This window comes from Carassius auratus, chromosome 2 (assembly GCF_003368295.1).
Source record: "Carassius auratus strain Wakin chromosome 2, ASM336829v1, whole genome shotgun sequence".
Taxonomy (NCBI): domain Eukaryota; kingdom Metazoa; phylum Chordata; class Actinopteri; order Cypriniformes; family Cyprinidae; genus Carassius; species Carassius auratus.
The window spans coordinates 6,586,488-6,608,424 of NC_039244.1; the positions used below are offsets into that span (position 1 = coordinate 6,586,488).

Below are 21,937 nucleotides of genomic sequence, written 5' to 3' on the forward strand. Positions count from 1 at the left end.
TTTGCTGAATGAAATAGTTTTTATTCCTTTTGAATATTTAATACAAAAGGCCTAATTTTCTGTCCTTCTTGTAACCAGTGTTCCAGTGACGCTTTCTCCTGTGCAGTCCGTCATCATCATCTTTATCCTCCCCTAACTCCTCATCACTGCTGTATTCATTCTCCCTCTCTGCTTCCTCTTGCTCTCTTACCATCAGCTTGAGAAAAACATGGAACTCCTCTGCATCCGCCATGGTGATCTGCTCCAGGTAGGTTTCCTCAGAGACACAGAGGATGTCTTTGAGCGGAGGGTTAAGGATGAGAGTTTGGCCCTTTTTGTCTGGTGTCTGGTACAGTCCCCTCCGCTCCAGAAATCAATGACGACATCACAGCTCAGAGAGGTCCTGAACAGCTTTGCCTTTACCATCTCTGGCTGCCGCACACCCATTAGAAAATATGCATACTGTGGGGAGAAAACAAGCTGTTTGAAACCACTGTAAAACACTGACTGCCCTTTAAATGGCATCTTCAGTGATCCAAAATGGCCCACACAACAGTGAACTGTGGTGGGAATGGGCTTCCATACATTAGAGCCAGGATAACCTTTAGTGAAAAGTAGCAGCCCTACCTGGAATTTGTACTCCAGCAGTGAAGAGCCATTTCTCTCTTAGCAGTGGGGATACCATGTTTACCCTCTTGACTGGCAGAAGCATGACTTTGGAGTAGCGACTGATCATACTTTGCAGACTACCTGTGGACAGATTTAGTTTAGTTTAGATTAATTCATATATTTAACATTACATTTAGTCATTTAGCAGACGCTTTTATCCAAAGCAACTTACAAACAATAGAAGTGTTGTGCCAGAGTTAGCTACAGAGCTAATTTGCATCTGCAGTTCTTGGATGTTTTTACAAACTTAAAATTCTCCATTACAAAAATACAATACATACAATAACAGCACTTCTAGAAACCTTTTTTAGTAGTTTAGTAGTTTTTTAAAATATAAATTATATTTTCCACGATCAAATACCCAAATATTTGAAATGCTAAACAATATTACTTCTACTTTGACGAAAATATCCAGACAACCCTTGTCAACTCTCTTAATCGAAAAGTACATTCCCACAGTTTTACTCACATTAAAAGTTATTCTACATCCATAATCTTACCCAATACTTAAACCTAACAACTACCTTACTAACTATTAATAAGCAGCAAATTAAGAATTTATTGAGAGAAATGTTGGTTAATATTTAACAAGTGTTACCTATTCTCAAGTGTTACCAAAGTGTTATATAGCTCACTGAATCATACTCACACTTAATGCTGGGAGCAGTGGAAACACTTGAGAGAGAACTGCCAAGTGAGTTAATTCGTATGATAAAAGAGGACAATGGTACAAGAGGAATACCACATTTTAGTTTTAAGTGTGAAAGTGATAGCAGATAGCAGAAGTAACACCGACATTCAAAAACAATGGACTTGTGAAAAGGCTCCTGAAATACTCAAAATTTCACTATAAGTTTTCATTTAGTGATGAGGGAATTTTTGCTAGAAAAAGATCAGGAGAAATAGCATGCATGTGTCTCAGAGCCGGCAAAAGCTATGAAAAGAGTGACACTTTATCTTACAGAGTATGACACAGCCTGCAGAATTGACATGAATGCTTGTAGTCACCACTGTAGCAAAAGCAAAATAAACTCATTTAACTTCTTCCAATGCCCATACTGTGGTTTCTAGAGGCCAAGTCAGTGATTTCGGATCCAAAAGCATCCAACACATTCTGGTGTTGCGAGAGGAGGAGTACAGTGAGAAGTGGAGGTAGGAGGTGCACTCATTAATAGTATGCTGTGCACTGTAACTTTATTGAATTGAACAGCAGGAAAGCACACATAGCACTGGGATGAGACGAACAATACCGGACGGAAAACCAGGGGCAGAACACTTTAAATAAATTCAAACTAATGAGACACACCTTGGGACAATGTAACAGAGCGTGGAATTACTGGAATAAATGATAACATAATCAGGACAGGAACAGGAAGACCAAATATGGAAATAAACAAAACATGGAGCACGTGGGGGAAGGAAACATACAAAAATAAATATATATATATTTGTATGTGTGTGTATTTATATATAAATACATACACAGTACACATATCATGTCAAAACAAACTTTTATTTTGGATGTGATTAATCAATTTGACAGCCCTAATTTTAATTTTATCTTCTCTCCTTACTTCCAATGTACATATGTTCAAAATTGTGGTTTTCCCTTACCTATAGATTGTGTTGCATTATTTTCTGTAAATCGGCTTTGTAACAATATTTATTATAAATTGTGTTACCTAAATACATTTCAGTTGAATTAAACTATGTTTATCTTATATTTAATAATTAGGTGGAAAAAATATTTCTTTATATAAGGTTCATATATTCATATATTTAACATTACATTTAGTCATTTAGCAGACGCTTTTATCCAAAGCAACTTACAAACAATAGAAGTGTTGTGCCAGAGTTAACTACAGAGCTAATTTGCATCTGCAGTTCTTGGATGTTTTTACAAACTTAAAATTCTCCATTACAAAAATACAATACATACAATAACAGCACTTCTAGAAACCTTTTTTAGTAGTTTAGTAGTTTTTTAAAATATAAATTATATTTTCCACGATCAAATACCCAAATATTTGAAATGCTAAACAATATTACTTCTACTTTGACGAAAATATCCAGACAACCCTCGTCAACTCTCTTAATCGAAAAGTACATTCCCACAGTTTTACTCACATTAAAAGTTATTCTACATCCATAATCTTACCCAATACCTAAACCTAACAACTACCTTACTAACTATTAATAAGCAGCAAATTAAGAATTTATTGAGAGAAATGTCGTAGTTAATATTTAACAAGTGTTACCTATTCTCAAGTGTTACCAAAGTGTTATATAGCTAGCTCACTGAATCATACTCACACTTAATGCTGGGAGCAGTGGAAACACTTGAGAGAGAACTGCCAAGTGAGTTAATTCGTATGATAAAAGAGGACAATGGTACAAGAGGAATACCACATTTTAGTTTTAAGTGTGAAAGTGATAGCAGATAGCAGAAGTAACACCGACATTCAAAAACAATGGACTTGTGAAAAGGCTCCTGAAATACTCAAAATTTCACTAAAAGTTTTAATTTAGTGATGAGGGAATTTTTGCTAGAAAAAGATCAGGAGAAATAGCATGCATGTGTCTCAGAGCCGGAAAAAGCTATGAAAAGAGTGACACTTTATCTTACAGAGTATGACACAGCCTGCAGAAGTGACATGGATGCTTGTAGTCACCAGTGTAGCCAAAGCAAAATAAACTCATTTAACTTCTTCCAATGCCCATACTGTGGTTTCTAGAGGCCAAGTCAGTCATTTCGGATCCAAAAGCATCCAACACATTCTGGTGTTGCGAGAGGAGTACAGTGAGAAGTGGAGGTAGGAGGTGCACTCATTAATAGTATGCTGTGCACTGTAACTTTATTGAATTGAACAGCAGGAAAGCACACATAGCACTGGGATGAGACGAGCAATACCGGACGGAAAACCAGGGGCAGAACACTTTAAATAAATTCAAACTAATGAGACACACCTTGGGACAATGTAACAGAGCGTGGAATTACTGGAATAAATGATAACATAATCAGGACAGGAACAGGAAGACCAAATATGGAAATAAACAAAACATGGAGCACGTGGGGGAAGGAAACATACACAAATATATATATATATATTTGTATGTGTGTGTATTTATATATAAATACATACACAGTACACATATCATGTCAAAACAAACTTTTATTTTGGATGTGATTAATCAATTTGACAGCCCTAATTTTAATTTTATCTTCTCTCCTTACTTCCAATGTACATATGTTCAAAATTGTGGTTTTCCCTTACCTATAGATTGTGTTGCATTATTTTCTGTAAATCGGCTTTGTAACAATATTTATTATAAATTGTGTTACATAAATACATTTCAGTTGAATTAAACTATGTTTATCTTATATTTAATAATTAGGTGGAAAAAATATTTCTTTATATAAGGTTCATATTTTCAAAAATAATTCAATAATTTGATATACATTTACACCACTGTTCAGAAATTTGGGGTTGGCTAGATATTTTAATAAGCTTTTGAAAAAATACTCTCATATTCACCAAGGCTGCATTTATTTCATCAACAATATATTAAAACAGTCATATGGTGAAATATTATTACCATTAAAAAGAACTGTTAGCTATTTTAATATATTTTAAAATTGCATTGATTCCTGTGATGGCAAAAAAATATTGTCAATCGTGATTTCTTTTAAAATTAAAACCATCAAACATCAACTTCAAAGGCTAGTCGGTTTTTAACAAGACAAATGCATGTTAATAATTTGCTTATAATTTGTTTGCTGTAATGAGGAAGAAGCCCATCTTTACTAAATAAACAATCATTACAGCATGATACACAGTTCCAAAGCTATTTCTGGTCCACAAAACTCTTACATTTACATTTATTTATTTAGCAGCCGCTTTTATCCAAAGCAACTTACAAATGAGGACAGTGGAAGCAATCCAAAATAATAAAAAAGAGCAATGATGTATAAGTCTCTGTTATGTTAACACAGTACACGTAACATGGGCTTTTAAATAATATAATAAATAAAAATAAAACAGATAGAATAGAAAAAGAATAGAGCAAGCTAGTGTTAGAGGTCTTTACACACACACACACACACACACAACATACACAAAAATGTATAATACATGAAAATAAAATAGAATACAAAAAGATTAGAAAGGTAGTTAGATTTTTTTAAGAATAGAATTGAATAGAATAGTGAGTGTTAGAGTTAGAGGGTCAAATAAAGATGGAATAGATGGATTTTAAGACGATTGTTGAAGATGGCTAAGGACTCATTTCATTTAAAGTCCGTAAAAGTGATTTTGTGCTTCTTTGGGATTGCACAATCAAGCGACATTCACTTGCAGAATGCAAGCTTCTACAGGGCACATAAATCTGAAGTGGCAAATTTAGGTAAATGGGTGCAGAGCCAAATGTAGTTTTGTAGGCAAATATCAATGCCTTGAATTTAATGCAAGCAGCTATTGGAAGCCAGTGCAAATTGATAAACAGAGGTGTGACATGTATTATTTTTGTCTCATTAAAAATTAATCTTGCTGCCGCGTTCTGGATAAATTGTAAAGGTTTGATGGAACTGGCTGGAAGACCTGCCAAGAGGGCATTGCAATAGTCCAGCCTGGACAATACAAGAGCTTGAACAAGGAGTTGTGCAGCATGTTCCGAAAGAGAGGGCCTGATCTTCTTGATGTTGAATAAAGCAGATCTGACAGTTTTAGCAATGTGGTCTGAGAAAGTCAGCTGATCATCAATCATAACTCCAAGGCTTCTAGCTGTTTTTGAAGGAGTTATAGTTGATGTGCTAACTTGATGGTGATATTGTGACGAAACGATGGGTTTGCTGGAATCACAAGCAGTTCTGTCTTGGCAAGGTTGAGTTGAAGGTGATGGTCCATCATCCAGCAAGAAATGTCTGTTAGACAAGCTGAGATGCGAATAGCTACCGTCAGATCATCAGGATGGAATGAGAGGTAGAGTTGAGTGTCATTAGCATAGCAGTGGTATGAAAAGCCATGTTTCTGAATGACAGAACCTAATAATGCCATGTAGACAGAGAAGAGAAGTGGCCCAAGAACTGAGCCCTGAGTCACCCCAGTAGTTAGATGTTGTGACTTGGACACCTCACAATGCTTCAACAACTGAGAGCAAGGGAATATCAGTTGAATGTCCACTTCTGAAGCCAGATTGGTTGCTGTCAAGGAGGTTGTTGTGTGTGAGAAATGTAGAGTAAATGTAAATGTACTTGGTTGAACACAGCTTGTTCAAGTGTTTTTGCAATGAAAGGAAGAAGGGAAACTGGTCTGTAGTTCTCTAAATGGGTTGAGGGTGGGTTTCTTGAGTAGTGGAGTTATACGAACCTGCTGATGATGAGGGAAAAACACTAGTGTGGAGGGATGTGTCGATGATGTGAGTGAGTGCAGGTACAACTGCAGGAGAAATGGCCTGAAGGAGATGAGATGTAATAGGTTCAAGCGGGCAAGTAGGGTGATTAGAAAGGATGAGTTTTGAGACTTCTGCCTCAGAGAGTGAAGAGAAGGATGTAAATGAGAAATTTGAGGGTGTCAATGATGGCCTTCTGGACAGCAGTCAGGTCGGCAATCTTACCCATGATTGCAGTTTTGAGTAATGAACCAGGCTGAGTTTTTAATAGCCTCAGGAATCTTTTGCAGGTGTTTAGAGTTAATTTGTTGATTCAGATGATTAGGTTAATAGCTCATTTAGAGAACCTTTTCATGTTATGATAATTCCCCCCCCCCCCAACTGCTATTTCTGTCCCTTTGGGGGGTATAGTACCCCCCAGTACCTCCTGTAATTTGAACTATGCTGCCTGACCCAATCCAAGCCATCTTCAAGAAACAGCTAGACACATATCTTCTATCTAAACTTTACCCTCTAAAATGAGCACTCTCTATTTTATTTATATTCTATTCTATCCAGTTGTTTTCTTTTATTTATAATTTTAAAAAAAGCCCTGCTGATAAAAAAAACCTTGAACCTCTAGTAGTATTCTCTAATCTTAATATATTAATTTATCTATTTCATAATTACAAAAAAACTATATATATATATATATATGGACCCTCTAACACTAGCTCCATATATTTATTTTCTTCCTACTTTTGATTTATTATAATAAAAAACTTGCTAATGAGGACTTGTCACAGGATTTACATTGTTGCTATTTTGTTGGTTTGTTTGCTTTCGATTTGTTCAAACAAACAAAAAGGAATGTATAATTACATAACAGATAAAGAATTTGTTTTAGGAGATTCATATCGGCAAGCAGTCACATATCCTACTATAACATTAAATAAGCTATTATTTATTAATTTGATTTTTTTTTATGCGATTCATCACAATTGAATGTTAGACTCTGGTTCCCACCAGCACTGAGTTCAATAATGAACTGCCTTTAACTGTCATTTTGCATTATTCACAAACTGTTTTCCTAATTGATGTTCTTCAGTTGCTTTCAGAGTCAGAAAGAGCTTTATTGCCAAGTATGCTTACGCATACAAGGAATTTGTTTTAGTGACATAAGCTTCCAGTACACAGAGACAACAACAACAACACAGACAAAAAAAAGAAAAAGAAAGGGAGATTTACAAATTGGTAAATAAATAAGTGTATAAACAATTGTGCTATACATGATAATGGAATAGGATTGAGTGAGATGCAGGAATGTTCTAGGATGGAGGGTTAACAAATAAATATAAGGATATTGCACGTTTATGAGCATAGGTAGGGAACATTTAACTGTTCATGAAGTAGATTGCCTGGGGGAAGAAACTGTTCTTGTGCCTTGCTGTTCTGGTGTTTGCGGCTCTGAGGCGCCGGCCAGATGGCAAAAGTTCAAAGATGGGGTGACTTGGATGTGAGGGATCCAGAGTGATTTTCTGAGCCCTTTTCCTCACTCTGGATGTATACAGTTCTTGAAGGGTGGGCAGGGGAGCACCAATAATCCTTTCAGCAGTCCGAACAGTTCTCTGTAGTCTTCTGATGTCTGATTTTGTTGCTGAACCAAACCAGACAGTTATTGAAGTACACAGGACAGACTCATTGACGGCTGAGTAGAACTGTTTCAGCAGCTCCTGTGGCAGGTTAAACTTCCTCAGCTGGCGAAGGGAGTACAACCTTTGCTGGGCCTTTTTCACAATGGAGTCAGTGTGAATGTCCCACTTCAGGTCCTGAGAGATGGTGGTTCCCAGGAATCTGAATGACTCCACTGCAGTCACAGTGCTGTTCATGATAGTGAGTGGGGAAAGTGCAGGGAGGTTTCTCCTAAAGTCCACGATCATCTCCACAGTTTTGAGTGTGTTCAGCTCCAGGTTGTTAAGACTGCACCAGAAAGCCAGCTGCTCAACCTCTTGTCTGTAAGCAGACTCATCACCGTCCTGGATGAGGCCAATGACTATAGTGTCGTCTGCAAACTTTAGGAGCTTGACAGAGGGGTCTTTAGAGGTGCAGTCGTTGGTGTACAGGGAGAAGAGCAGAGGGGAGAGAACACATCCCTGAGGGGCACCAGTGTTGGTGGAGCAGCTGTTTGATGTGAATTTCCCCAGTCTCACTAACTGTTGCCTATCTGTCAGAAAGCTGGTGATCCACTGACAGATAGAGCTAGGAACAGAGAGCTGGGTCAGTTTGGTCTGAAGGGCTGTTGGGATGATGGTGTTGAAAGCCGAACTAAAGACACAAATAGGATCCTCACATAAGTCCCTGTTTGTCCAGATGTTGCAGGATGAAGTGCAATCCCATGTTGATTGCATCATCCACGGACCTGTTTGCTCGGTAAGCAAACTGCAGGGGGTCCAGTAAGGGTCCAGTGATGTCCTTCAGAAAAGCCAGAACCAGTTCACTCAATCTTTTTTGTTTAAAGCGCTATATAATTAAAGGTGACTTGACTTGACCTGTTTTCTGCATATATGTGTACCCATATCTGTGTAGCGTCAAAATACACCCGCACTAAAACAAATCAGACCTCAAAAGTTCCGGAGGTTTGAACAGAAGACGAGACGAAAGTGAATATAAACTGCTAATAATTTTATTGAAGAAATCAACTGACATTAACACCTGATTGAGGGTTTACAAAGCCTGAGAATAAGTTGAAAAAATTAAAAAAAATTCTGAGTAACCGACAACCAAAGTACACTGAAATCATGCCAATAATTTATTCATATGATAAACATTTAAAAGTTAAAAATATTAAAAATATTCATAATTTAAAATGTTAAAAATCAACCTAAAATTCTTTTCAAGCTCTGAAGGCCTAATAACAAACAACCCTCATCAAGGTCTAGCGCATGTTTCATATGTTTTAACAGGACAATTCTTGTGCTCAACACCACAACATTACAACAAACAGCAAGAATTTTCTACATCTCAGAATACAAGGTTTTAAAAACTCCATGAAAGGTGAAAAACAACATTCATAAATACACTCCTATTCCTTCACCGAGCACAGAGATAAAGCTGTTTCTTAGCAACACAGATGGCTTCCATTCCCAGTTATACTTTCCTTTTGCTCTTTGGACGGACTGGTATCATCAAGGAGGACAGTGGCAGGTGGAGTGAGAGAGAGTTCTGCAGACATTGTGCATTAGTGCTCATGGTTGAGCAGAACACATTAGTATTTCTTTCACAACAGCTCCTCACACATCAGTGAGATATTTCAGCAGCTCGGATTGCAGTGCCGCCATTGTTCTCCTCTGTTCCTCATCTTCATCTTCATCTACTAAAGGGGTGTCCTCTGAAGTGCTCAGATTGTTTTCGAGGTCCAGGTAGAGGATATCTGCCCGGTTCACACATGAGTTGGACTCAACATGTTCTGTGGATACTGAGAGAAAATCATGAGATAAATGATACAGAGCTTTTTTTTCTTTTCTTTTTTTTTATTAAAAGGTGTTATAATCTTTTCGGAGGACGAAGGCATAAATGGCCAAAATATGAAATAATCTAAACCCAATAGTTTTACCTTCGCTAGAGGGAAAGACCTCTCCCCACGAGTACTCTGCTAGATTTATGGGTTGCTGAATCCACTGCGACTCCAAGAGCTCCTCTAGAGTCATTCTTTCATCAACCACTGGGTGCAAAAGACCAGCCAACAGTGCATACAACTCTAAAACAAGCACACAGCAACAGGTTGAATACTAATAAACAGTGTTTTTGCAGGTTTTATTTTAAAATAAGCAATGTTCAACATTACATGTCTTATTTTTCTGGGAAATTATTCAAAAAGAAGTGTTATGATTCAAACGAGAACAAATTTCTGCCAACGGGTTTGGATAATGTAAAGGGAATCAAGTCTTCAAGCCTCACTGAGGGACCTCTTAAGCATAAACTAAATTTTGCTCAATTTATCAGAAAACAATACCTTTATACCTTCATTTTGCATCTCAAGTAAATGCATCTTGATTGATTGCAGGGCATGCAACATTTACATGGCATGTCTGTGAATTTAATAGTTTCATCTTCAATTTAAGAACTTTTTAATGCCTTCATGTGTTGGAGGTGAGAATTTAGACTTTTTAAGACCTACAGAAACCTGTGTCTCTAGTTAGTGTTCACAGCTGTGATGAAGCAGAGCTTCAAACCTGTAGAGATCGGGCATGGAGGGTTGAGTCGGGCCTGCAGGGTTTCCTCCACACAGCCAAACGGGTTTTCACTGAAGAGTAAGGTGTATAAGAACACTCCTAGAGACCACATCTCCAGCTCTGGACCCTTGTATCTACATACACACAAAAACAAATCTCATATTTTGCCTGTATATACAAACATAATGCTTTCAACATTATTCTTGCATTAATCTGACATTCACCTCCACAGGCTTTAAGTCAACATTAAAATTTTTTTTTTTTTTTTTTTTTACCAGTGATGTTGCATGTTTCCCAGTTAAAAAGGGTATTCTAACCTATTTTAACATCCAGACAGGATTAATGAAACCTGAGTGAATAATAATTGTTAACTTGTCACTACATTTTATTAAGGGTAAATAAAGAAAGACCTGCTCTGATGAATCGTGCATGTGAATGTTCAAGGGCTTTGTGGTGATCTCAGACATACAGTTATTAATGTGCTGCTTATTATATAGACATGAATATATAAAGGGATAGTTCACCTTCAATTGCTGGTCCCTATTGACTTCCATAGTATTATAAAAAAGTAAAAAATACTATTCAAGTCAATGGGGACCAGCAATTAAAGAGGAACTTTTAATCGCCTGATCTTCTCCTGTTTTCTGTCCTCATCAAGCTCAGACACACAGAGATAGAATGGAGATGTCTGTGTGATGCTTCAGTACGTACGGGTTTCCCAGAAGCACCTCTGGTGAGCAGTACTCCAGAGTACCACAGAAGGTATAGAAGAGCTTTCCGGGTTCCAGCAGGGCAGCAGAGCCAAAGTCGATCAGCCGGATGTGGAATTTAGAGTTTATGATGATATTTTCATCCTTTATGTCCCTGTGGAGCACGCTTTTGCTACGCAGATAACTCACTGCGGCTACCAACTACAACACAGATACACATCAGAAAGAAATCATCTAATTACAACTTCTATATGCATCAGTTCTCACAGCCTGTTCCTCACCTGTCTGAAGATGTAGCTGGCTAGAGGCTCATCCAGTCTCGGCTGCATGTCGATAAACTCAAACAGGTCTAGCCCATCCCCATGCTTCTCCATGACCATTTGGAAGAATCCCTCATTCTCAAACACCTCCAGCACCTGCAGCAAAAAAGAAATGCACTCATAAACACAAAGAGTGAACAGACCATAACTAGCATTTTGGCAATGTTCAATATAAAACCTGACAAATAATCCAGAACATGTATAATATGAATATTAGATCTATAAATATATTGTTCAAATGTTTGAGGTAATTTTTTTTTAATTCTCTTATCCTTGCCAAGTCTGCTTGATTAAGCTATTTAATCAAAAATATAGTCAAAATAGTCATATTGTGAAATTTGTTTTATCATATTTTTAAATGAAAAATAATTTGTAAAGTTCCTAATATTGATTTGGGAGTATCCTACAATAAGTTTATACACATACAATAAAAATAAATAAACACTAAATATGCATTTAATATTCAACCTCTCTCAAACATTTCGTTTAAAGCAGTTCTAAGGTTCAGTCTCTCTAAACCTCTCCTTTCTGTGAGCCTACTCTGCTGTGATTGGTCAGATGGAAAGTTTGTTGTGATTGGTCTACCTTGTACAGTGAGTTTCAGAAACGACTCGCCCTATGCCGTAGTTCTGTATTTTGAACGGTCGTTAGATAACCTAGACATCTATTATTTATCATACATACAGTATGTGATTCAGTAGAGCCTGCTAAACTGGGTACTGAGCCATCTTTAAAGAGCAAAAATTTTGTGAATCCTGTGTATCAAAACTCCCCGAGATTGGAAAAGTCATCCAAAAAATTACAGCAACACAGATTTGGGTCGTACTGTTGAAGTACAGTGAAAAAATGAATTTTAACCACTGATTCTTTGCAGTCTAAACTTCACAGCAAGGTTTTAAAGCATGTGAACAGATTGAAATAGACATTCAACAACAACATTTGCATTTAAGGAACCTAATGGCCAAATACTTTTTTTTTTTTTTTTTTAGGAGGCTGTTTTGCATCGTTTACTTTTGGCAACAGAATATTGTAAATATTTCATATGAACTGAAGCCATTCTCTCAGCGTACCTTCACAACATTGGGGTGTTGCAGGCGAGCCAGAATGGCCACTTCTTGACTGACCCGACCCAGATCAGGATCATCCACCCAGCATTCACTCACCACTGCACTTTTCCTAATGAACTTCACAACCACCTGAAATTGAAGTGATAATAAATTCAACATCTCTTCACCAGCTCATATAATTGTCCATAAAAGACTGAGTACACACTACGGCAATGACACGGACTCAGAGTGTAAATATCATCTCTTAAGAACCCTGAGCAAAGGTTTGAACAACTGACGTCACTGTTGTCCACTTATTATCTCGCAAACCGGATGAATATGATTGTATGAATAGCAGTGAGTGCAGAACGAGCGTCACTTACTTCCTGTCCATCTATCCGTCTTGCAGCAAGCCAGACAAAGCCAAAGGCTCCCTTTCCAATGGAGCGCAGTGGATGGTAGTCTTCTTCAAACTGACCCTCACATGCTCCGGACTGCTCCAGGTCCACACAGGAGCGCAAGGCATCTGAACGAACTGCCTAAATGAGGAAGAAAGGATCTTAAATGAAGATACTAAAGTTATAGGTCACCCAAAAATGTAAATGATGTAATTTACCCTCCTCACTCATGAGGTTCCAAATCTGTACAACTTACTTTTTCTGAAGAACGCAATAGAAGATATTTTGAAAGAATAACATTTTTGGATGGACTATCCCTTTAAAAGAGCTCAGTTTTAAAGTAATCAGGCAGCTCACCTCAGAAAGGCTAAAAGCAAAGGCTTCCTGTTCTGGAGCTCCAGTCCTCACTGTGGGAGACATGGTGCTCTGTAGAGCCTCCTGGTGGTGGAGCAGGAGATGACTCCCACTCAGCCACAGACAGACCAGGGAGCTACCGCTGGACAGGGACACCCAGCGCACATCACACTGCACCTCTACACAGAGTAAGAAAATTACCAATATGGTCATTATTGGTCCCTAGTATAATTACAACAGCTACACAGTTGACATACCAACTGGTGTTCCATCGCTGTTGTAGCAGGTCACATGAATCCTGCCCTCTGGAATGGAGGAGTTCACCTTCACCTTCTTCGGGGTGGAGGTGGTAGGAGTGTCACCTGGCAACAAAACTCCACCCCTCTCCCTCTGGAGATCCAGAACACGGCCGATAGCCTGTTCCGAAAAGGAATTCCACTGTTCCCGAAGCTTGGTTAGATGATTTATTGGATGTTGCTCTAGAGTCTTCTGCTGGGGGCTTGTTGTCTGTTCTTGCTCTAGTGGTGATGGGGCAGGATTTTGTATTGTATCTTGTTTTGGGCAGCTTTGAGCTTCTGCTTCAGGTTCGAATTCCACAATGAAGGGTGAAGGAGTACGCAGGAGCTCAGCCGTGTCACATGAGCTAAGCGAATGGTTAAGACCTGCAGATGCACTTAGGATCTCAACACTGTCATTCAGGTTCATCTCCGACATGGCATGAACAATGACATCTCCATTAGAGTTCAAATCCAGAAAGGTACTGCCCGATTTCGCTAGCTGACGTCCTTGCTGAGACTCATCTAACTTTTCAGGACCAGAACCGCCCACAAGCCGCTCGCAGAACCCAGAGGATGACCCACTGCCAAGAGAAATCACCTCAAAGCTGGAGTCCTGAAGCTGGGCTTTCTCTGAACACTGGCAGGCCTGTGTGTGAGGTTTTGGATGTGGCACAGTGCCAGAGGAAGGGACTGGAGCTTCTTTATTGTCTGAGTTTGGGCCCTTGGAGGCATCTCGCCTAGTGAAGAGCTGCTCTGATGGGCCACAATGAGCAGAGCCAGTCGCGGAGAGGCAAGCTTTGTGGACTTCCAGGGACTCCACCAGAGCAAAGGTCTGTAGCAGAGCGGTAGTGGAGTTAGCAGAGTCAGACACTTGAGCAGTCACATCCACAACCTGCTCAAAAAGCTCTGTAGTGTCATCCAACCTGAGAACAACAGAGAGAATGATGACTAATAAAGGCAATCTGCACTTGTCATCCATTTTCTTTTTTTTCTGGAACATCTACATTGTCAAGGTAACATTACTTATTACCATGTAGTTGATTTACTAAAATAAATACAACGAATAAAATGTAATATAAAAATTAAGACTCATTAATCAAATTAAAATGTAATCAAAATGAAACGAAAAGGGAAAACGTGCGAGTATATATATAAAATTAAATATTAATTAAAAACTATAACAGCATCTCAATGATACTGCTACAGAATGCTTTTTAATGAAGGGAGACGAATATTTTTGGGTTAAGTGGCAATCGCACATGCTCAGTAATTTACAATAATTAAATTGCAATAATTACAAGCAGCAAATGCTACCATATATTGCATTATATTTAATAGTTTTTCTTATATTATTTAATATTTTATTTGAATAATGAACCCATTATGATTATGATTTATGATCTATGAGGATTAAAATAAATAAATAAATAAAATAATAATAGGTTTAATTTACACATGCTGACCATGCAATTTTCTCTTAATTTGTGCATATCAACAAATAAGGGGGAAAAGAATAAATGAAAGGAATTAGTGGAGTATGTAACCCATTCAGTGGTGTTTGGGTCATGGTTGATGGGACACTGCTCTCTTTCTCTAGTTTAGCGCTTGTCCCAGTGAAGATCCTCTTCCCTTTCCCAAGACCTGCTCTCCTACGCATGGCTTGATGCACCATCACACTGTCAGCAGCAAGCACTGTGTTTGGATCTGCACGTATCATCCAATCAGAGCAAAAAGCACTGGTTAATATAAAATGAATGAAGACAAATAAAATAGCAATAATTCAGATTACTGAAAAGAAAAAAAATAATAATAATACAAAAATGTAATAAAAGAATTAAGTGACAGCAATAAAATAAAATAAATGTGCAATAATATAAGGAACTCACTACATGTCTCCTGTTGATCTTCCTTAGTTGAGAGCATGTCAGTAAAGAGGGTTCGAACATCAGCAGGGGGACAGTTAGCACTAACAGAACAACTACAGGGCTCTGAGAAGTAGACAGACAGGAAGTTAGGGGATTTTAGCACAGCACCACAAGCTAAAGTGTGTGTATCCTTACAGTGCACCACATCTCTGTACCTCTGCAGCTGTCAGAGGGGCTGGAAGTGTCGTGTGGATGAGCTGTAGGGGGGCTGCTTTGGTCCACAGCACAAACTCGCTCATAAAACGCTGGTATCAGGTATGTGACATTCTACACACAGGTGCACAGTCTTACTGTTAGCATATAAACTAGCTTGGAAACATTTAAAAATACATAACAAAAGCACTTAAAAAAATCATTTTAAATGAAAACTGAAACAGCATCACAATCAAATAACACTGGTTGGATTAGCCAAATCAAATTGGACCCACTAAAACTAAAAGCATATTTTTTTTTAAAACAGAGTTATACGAACTTAACACAAATCCCCAACCTAAAAGGGAATGTCTCATAGCATCTGTACCTTTCCGAGCAGCTGACTGCTGTTGTATCCGAGCAGCAGAGAGCTGAAGGGGTTGTTGAGGCTGTGAATTGTGCCGTTTGGCAGGAGCGTCAGGAGGCAGCTACTGGGAGCAAACACACACACTGACCCAGAGTACAGCACACCTGCACTGGGGGACAGGACACCATCCGCACCTGATTTACCATCTGCAGGACAAGAGTGCACTCCACTGATCACACTGAAATCTAATTCAGTTTATTAATAGCAACTTAGTTAATTTGCTTGGACAAATACAGACAAGAAAATAAAGATTTCATTTATTTCAGAGTAAATATTGGAAAAGTCACTTTAACTAGTGGCTTTGGGCTATAAATAAATCTAGAAATCTCATTCACAGAAGGAAATCTGCATGCACATTTTTATTTTTTTCAACTTCAGTCTGCTGAAGCACCGATCAAAACCGCATGCACTGCAGTGAAAGACTGACCTGAAGGAGTTCGGTTGGTCTGTCGACAGCTTATGAGTGAGCCATCAGAAGGTTCTGGATGTGCTGATCCATTCATCTGCAGCGGTGATCTTCCACAGGACACAGCAGCCTGCAGACGGACACATGCTGGCACCACCAAACCAGACCTGGCCTGCACACACAATCTCTGAACACGCAACACCTGAAATAAAACGGTCAAGAAACAAGCTGTATGAAGTGCACAGTTATTGTAAATTAAATATATTATACACTTTTGTAAATTGAAATAAAGCTGAAAAATAAAAAAAACATTACATTCATAAATTTGAAATGTTGACTCGGCAACGTACTGAAATAACATTGAAACACTACAATTACTAAAATGAAAAAAAAAAAAAAAGATTAAACAAAATCACTAAAAAATTATACAAATTAAAATGAAAGCTGAAGACATAATAACAAAGGCTAATTCTAAATATTAATAAGAAATAGAACCAGTCTGTTATTTTTATCATCATTTCTGTATCACTAGCATGACAAAGCGAAACTGCAAAAATGGCAACTGTTTCCTTAAGGATTTTTTTTTGAGATTTTATTGTGACCTTGGGAGTTGTCCTGCAGTGGAAGGGGATCTGTAGTGAAGGCATCAGAGACATGATCGACAGCCCAGTCATCTCCTCTGCAGCGTGGTAACCATAGAGATGGGCAAAAGTGGCATCACAACTGAGGATTCCGCCCTGAGGAAAGAGGAGGCGGAGCTAAAACTTTTCTGGCCAACAACACAACAATTTTCTTTAGAGGTACACTTCTGTTTAAAAGTTTAGGGGTCGTCAAGATTTATTTTCAATGTTTTTGAAACGTCTCTTCTGCTCACAAAAGGCAGCATTTATTTGATCAAAAATATTGTGAAATATTATTACAATTTTAAAAGACATGTTTTCTATATTAATATATTTTAAAATGTAATTTATTCCAATATGCAATGCTAAATGTTCAATGTCATTACTCCAGTCTTCAGTGTCACATGATAGTCCACAAATCATTCTAACATGCTGATTTGTTGCTTAAACTTTTTTATTTATTTATTTATTTTTTTCAGATGAAAACAGGTGTGCTGCTAAAAATGTTTGTGGTAATCATGACTTATTTTTTCGGGATTCTTTGATGAATACAAAGTTCAAAAGTGTAAGATACAGATACATTTAACGCATCCTTGCTTCTATATTACTGAACCCAAACATTTGAATGGTAGTGTATATTCCTGTTAAATTCGGTTTCTTTAATTCTATAAATTATTTATTGTCTAATATCAATATAAGCTTAATTAAGGTAATCAAATTAGGTTTACAAATGCTAAATTAAATACATAAGGACAACCTTTCAGTGCACTATTAGTTGCAAGGGAATGAGTCTCACATTCTGAGTGAATGTTACGTGTGCTGTGATTCTCTCCACTCGCTCCAGCAGGAGCTCGAAGATCTGCTGCCGCTGCTGCGGTATCTGAAGCCACACAGACACAGGAAACTCAGCCCCTGTCAAACTCACTGCGCTCACCTGCGGAGAGAATGAGCCAGAGCTGGGCTTTAATTAATGATGCTCACATCCAGCACAGGAAACCAGAGATCAGAGCCAAGGACAAAACATGCAGCGTGGAAGAAATTAAAAATTCAAGACTCAAATAATGATATTCAAGATTCAAATCATCTTGTGACAGCTAAGTGAATTGTTTTTTAATTAACCACAGTGTTTCATACCACTTTGGCAGAAATCCCAACTAGGTTCCCATCAGAATCCAGTGTCTCCTCCTTCAGGCCTTCCTCAAGCATCTGACTGGCTTTTAGGAGAGAGGTCAGCTTCCGGCCAATCAAATCACTGTATGCACACTCAAACAGCTTACAAGCATGTTCATTTGCATCCAAAACCTTTAAAAAGAGATAACATCAATAAATAAATAAAATCTTTTGTAATAACTCAACAGTTCAAAGAATAGGTGAGCAGCTAAAAGTCCAGGCAAAGAATCCAAAAACGTGGTGTAATATGGCCTTTGTTTAATTGGTAAACGGGCTTTTGTGAAAATAATCGTCCGTACCTGTAATGTGGTGCAGTTAATGGACAGAACAGCTTTATTAGGGTTGATGGTGAGAGCGGTGCCTCTCTTCTCTGGAGCAGTACACATCAGCTTTTTGAGCAGAGAGCTCTCCAACACTAGAGACTGAGTAGATGATGGAGACACAGGGTGGAAACAATGCAGATCAGAGATCTGAAGATTCCTCATTGCCACGGAAGAACCAACATGAGAATCACCTTTGGGAAAATAAAGGAGTAAAAATGAATAGTCTGCAAATTAACTTCATGTCAAATTTTTCCAAACTTGTCCGGTTACTTTTCCATATTACATTTTCACAAGATGTTAAGGAGAATGATGGCTGCATTTATTTATCAAAATTGACCCTAAAGACAATGATATTACAGATTATTTATATTTAAAATTAATTAAATGCAAAAACAAAATACAAATATTCCAACCCCAAACTTTTGAACAGTATGTATTTTTTTTTTTCACACAGTGAAAGTGAATGCTGACTGAGGATGGTATTCTGTCTTATACATTTTTGTGTTTCAAATAAAGGGATTCAAGTTTGAATAAAAGTATCACAGTCACCCGTTTCGGGCTAGATATTTCAGAAACAATCTTCTTTAACAACCACTCTGAAACCCAGTGCTGAATAACCATATTTTCGATATTTTTTAAAACACTTCTCCAATGTGGTACCATTATATTGTTACAACGACTGCTGTATGCTGCACTGTTTTGGCAAGCTTCATCTTGATTATTATATATTATTATATAATTTCCAGGATCTTTTCAGTGTCCACACGTGTGAAAGCAGTCTTGTCTGGCCCACCTGAAGAATCCATGCGGTTGAGAGTGCAGTTGCGTGCGGAGGGGAATGACTGGTTCATGCAGAAGGAGTCGGTCTTCATCATTCTGCTGATACTGCAGTCATCATTAGGAGCACACACACTGTCGCCCCTGGGGCTGCTTCTCCGACCGTGCATCAGCCACATCGACGATGCGCTTTGAATCAAAGTGGACAGTCATAAATAAGATCTAAACCTACGCCATTGTTGTTTTCGAGACTAGCTAGAACGCTTTGATCATATATATATATTTCTCATTACAAACTAACACAGTCATTACGATTATAAGGAGTGCGACTCACCCACCACACTGCTCGTTTCAACAACACACTTGTTGTGCTTTCAGTTTGCTGCCTGCTGCCTTGGAGACAGAGAGAGGGATGGTTCCTTCTTTCCTTTTAGACGGCTAAATTCAATAATAAATAACAAAGCAAACCCTTGTTTACAGGATTTCGCAAGTTCCGATGGTCATAAACATCGCTAGCTCGAAGTGTTTGCGTTAAGTATGTCACGTCCTACAATGTTTGGCGCGTATGGAATCGAAATAAGGTGACGGGAGGGAAAGAACCAATGAAAAAACAGAATTTTGAAACTGACAAAACGTTCATCCAATAGAAGACCTAAGTAGGCGGGGCTTGTTGCATAAGGGGAGGGATGTAGTCTCTATGGAGACACAAGTTAATGTTTATGTTATTCAGTATTTTTAGCAGCCTCATTTGACGTCGTTTTTCCGTTCAGTTATGGCCTAGTTTTTCTACCTTTTAAATTAGTTTCGTTTTTTCTTTTTGTTTCAGGTTATTTTGTTTCCAGGTGACTTTTTTCGTGGCATGTTCTTCAAACAGCAAAGTAACTTAAAATGGTTAAAATCAGGGCTCTCAAGTCTCACGCATTGGGCGTGAGACCCACGCATTTCAATCCGTTCACACGCTCACACGCCACACCTTGTATTTCTCACGCAGAGACATTACGAGGATAACGCCCACCAAGTTGCGGCGCTATTTTTTTAAACAGTGAAACAGGTAGAGGAATCAAGTGAGTTCCCCGAAGGCCCCGACACGCACCAGCTAATCAAATAAAAAAATATAGCTACCGATCAGCCAATCAGAAAATAGCATTGCTGTATCCGGGTAAGATTTTTACAGGCTCGTGTGCAACACAGATCCAGACGCTCGCTGAAGTAGGTAACGTTACAGTTACAGACTTGCCAAGACAATGACACAGATTTTCACTATATGATTTTTTTTTTTATCAATATATTAATTTTAAATTTTTTAAAAACAGTCTAAGATATGTTTTGGTCTGATGGTTATTATGACCCCGACACGCACGCAATTTTGGCCATTATACGTGGTCGGCCGTAGCTTTTGTGCCTATTATTAGCCCACTATTATTTTTTTATTGCCAAAGTTACACGTTGAAGAGGATGCGGGGCTACTCTGACAGTTTTATATAAGAGACTTCCATAATACGCCTATCCATAATACTTGTATGGCAGTATCCATAATAGTTTGAATTATTTTTTGTTTTTTCTTTCCTTTTATTTTTACTGCACCTCATCCTGGTCCCCATTTTCAAAACGTTTTGCCTAGGCTATTTCATTATATTTTATCCAATGTATAATATTGATTATTGCATTCGTCTATTTCAAAGATGTCAGGGAAGAGGCAAAGGAGCAATCTTTCATGCTTTGCTCTAAAAGATCAGGGCCCGTATTCATAAAGAATCTTAATGCAAAAAGTAGCTCCTAGTGACAAAATTCTAAGAAAATTCTTAGAAATGTGGGCGTTTACTCTTAAAATTAAAGAAAAAAATCCTAGTAAAGAAAAAAGTAATTCAGAAAGCATCTTAACCCTTAAAAGAGGTCTTAAGGTCAAACTTGTTAGGAGCACAGACGAGGATTTTTAAGAGGCTTAAGAGTTTCTTTAGCGGAGGAGAAAATGGCAGAAAGATGAAGAGGCAGAAGAAATGTGTTGCAGACAATGGATGACAGTGAGTTAATAAGACGGTATAGATTATATAATAATTTATAATTTAATATATAAATTAAAGTAATCACTACATTACAATATTTGGCAACTGGGAAAATGCAACAATGCAATAGTGATGACTTGGGTCTGTCACAGCCTTCTGTAAGCAAAGTGATCACACAATTACAGCACTTTCAGAACATCTTATTGTGTCGCAGTTCATTTCGTTTCCACTGGACATTACCACCTTGCAGGCTCAAAAAACTGCATTTATGAATATAGCAGGCTTATAGGTGCGCACAAGCAGGGGGAATGAACCGTTAATAGTTTGTGCTATACGGTCCTATGTCTGCTTCTTGTCTCTTGCTGTGACACCCGGCCCGAATTTTCCTTTAAGAATGGCCTTGTGTTCATCCACTAACTGGGCTAACAGTAAACACTGTTCCTCTGTCCAGTTTGACTTTCTCGCCCTTCTTGGTTTTGATTCCATGTTTGATACATTAAAACCAACATTCAAACTGCCACTTCAATCACTGTAATTAGAAAGAGTGGAACAATTTTTATCATTCTAGGCCAATCAAATACCTTATAGGAAATTAAAAGCATGGTAAATAAAAAAATAGAATTCATATACACACATATAATGTGTGTGTGTGTGTGTGTGTGAGAGAGAGAGAGAGAGAACGGTCAAATAGGAAAAATTACGCATGTAAATTCAAAGTGAGAATTAGAATAGACCCTATACTTAAAATCACTCTTTTTTTTCCTTCTTGGACAACCAACCAATCACAGTCTTCAAAAGATT

The 21,937-nt window shown here is 38.0% G+C and overlaps 1 protein-coding gene and 1 pseudogene across 2 annotated transcripts; both read right to left on the reverse strand.

The window, feature by feature from the left end:
* Positions 1 to 37: 37 nt before the first annotated feature.
* On the reverse strand, positions 38 to 1,817 carry LOC113040317 (transcription termination factor 4, mitochondrial-like; annotated as a pseudogene).
* Positions 1,818 to 8,684: 6,867 nt separating this feature from the next.
* Positions 8,685 to 19,700, reverse strand: LOC113114308 (PAS domain-containing serine/threonine-protein kinase-like). 2 transcript variants are annotated; one of them, XM_026281219.1, is made up of 20 exons: positions 19,472 to 19,700; positions 19,150 to 19,322; positions 18,333 to 18,547; positions 17,998 to 18,165; positions 17,660 to 17,797; positions 16,846 to 16,980; positions 16,265 to 16,445; positions 15,799 to 15,983; positions 15,434 to 15,545; positions 15,240 to 15,341; positions 14,898 to 15,057; positions 13,333 to 14,276; positions 13,079 to 13,254; positions 12,707 to 12,862; positions 12,348 to 12,473; positions 11,239 to 11,373; positions 10,959 to 11,158; positions 10,248 to 10,381; positions 9,629 to 9,772; positions 8,685 to 9,490 (listed from the first exon to the last, which is right to left on the reverse strand). In XM_026281219.1, exons 2-20 carry the CDS (start codon positions 19,310 to 19,312, stop codon positions 9,306 to 9,308), a joined length of 3,759 nt encoding a protein of 1,252 aa, XP_026137004.1. In that variant the 5' UTR covers positions 19,313 to 19,322; positions 19,472 to 19,700; the 3' UTR covers positions 8,685 to 9,305. The 2 variants fall into 2 exon arrangements, with proteins under 2 accessions (XP_026137004.1, XP_026136997.1); XM_026281212.1 differs by having other exon boundaries at positions 19,468 to 19,699.
* Between the last annotated feature and the right edge of the window lie 2,237 nt (positions 19,701 to 21,937).

Bases quoted from the DNA above. Each gene is read 5' to 3' on its own strand.
- LOC113114308 (XM_026281219.1), bottom strand. From the start codon at position 19,312: ATGTGGCTGATGCACGGTCGGAGAAGCAGCCCCAGGGGCGACAGTGTG. The intron at 13,255-13,332 runs GTATGTCAACTG...TACTCTGTGTAG, and splicing joins CAGCGATGGAACACCAGTTG to AGGTGCAGTGTGATGTGCGC. The intron at 11,374-12,347 runs GTACGCTGAGAG...TTTTTGCTGCAG, and splicing joins AACACCCCAATGTTGTGAAG to GTGCTGGAGGTGTTTGAGAA.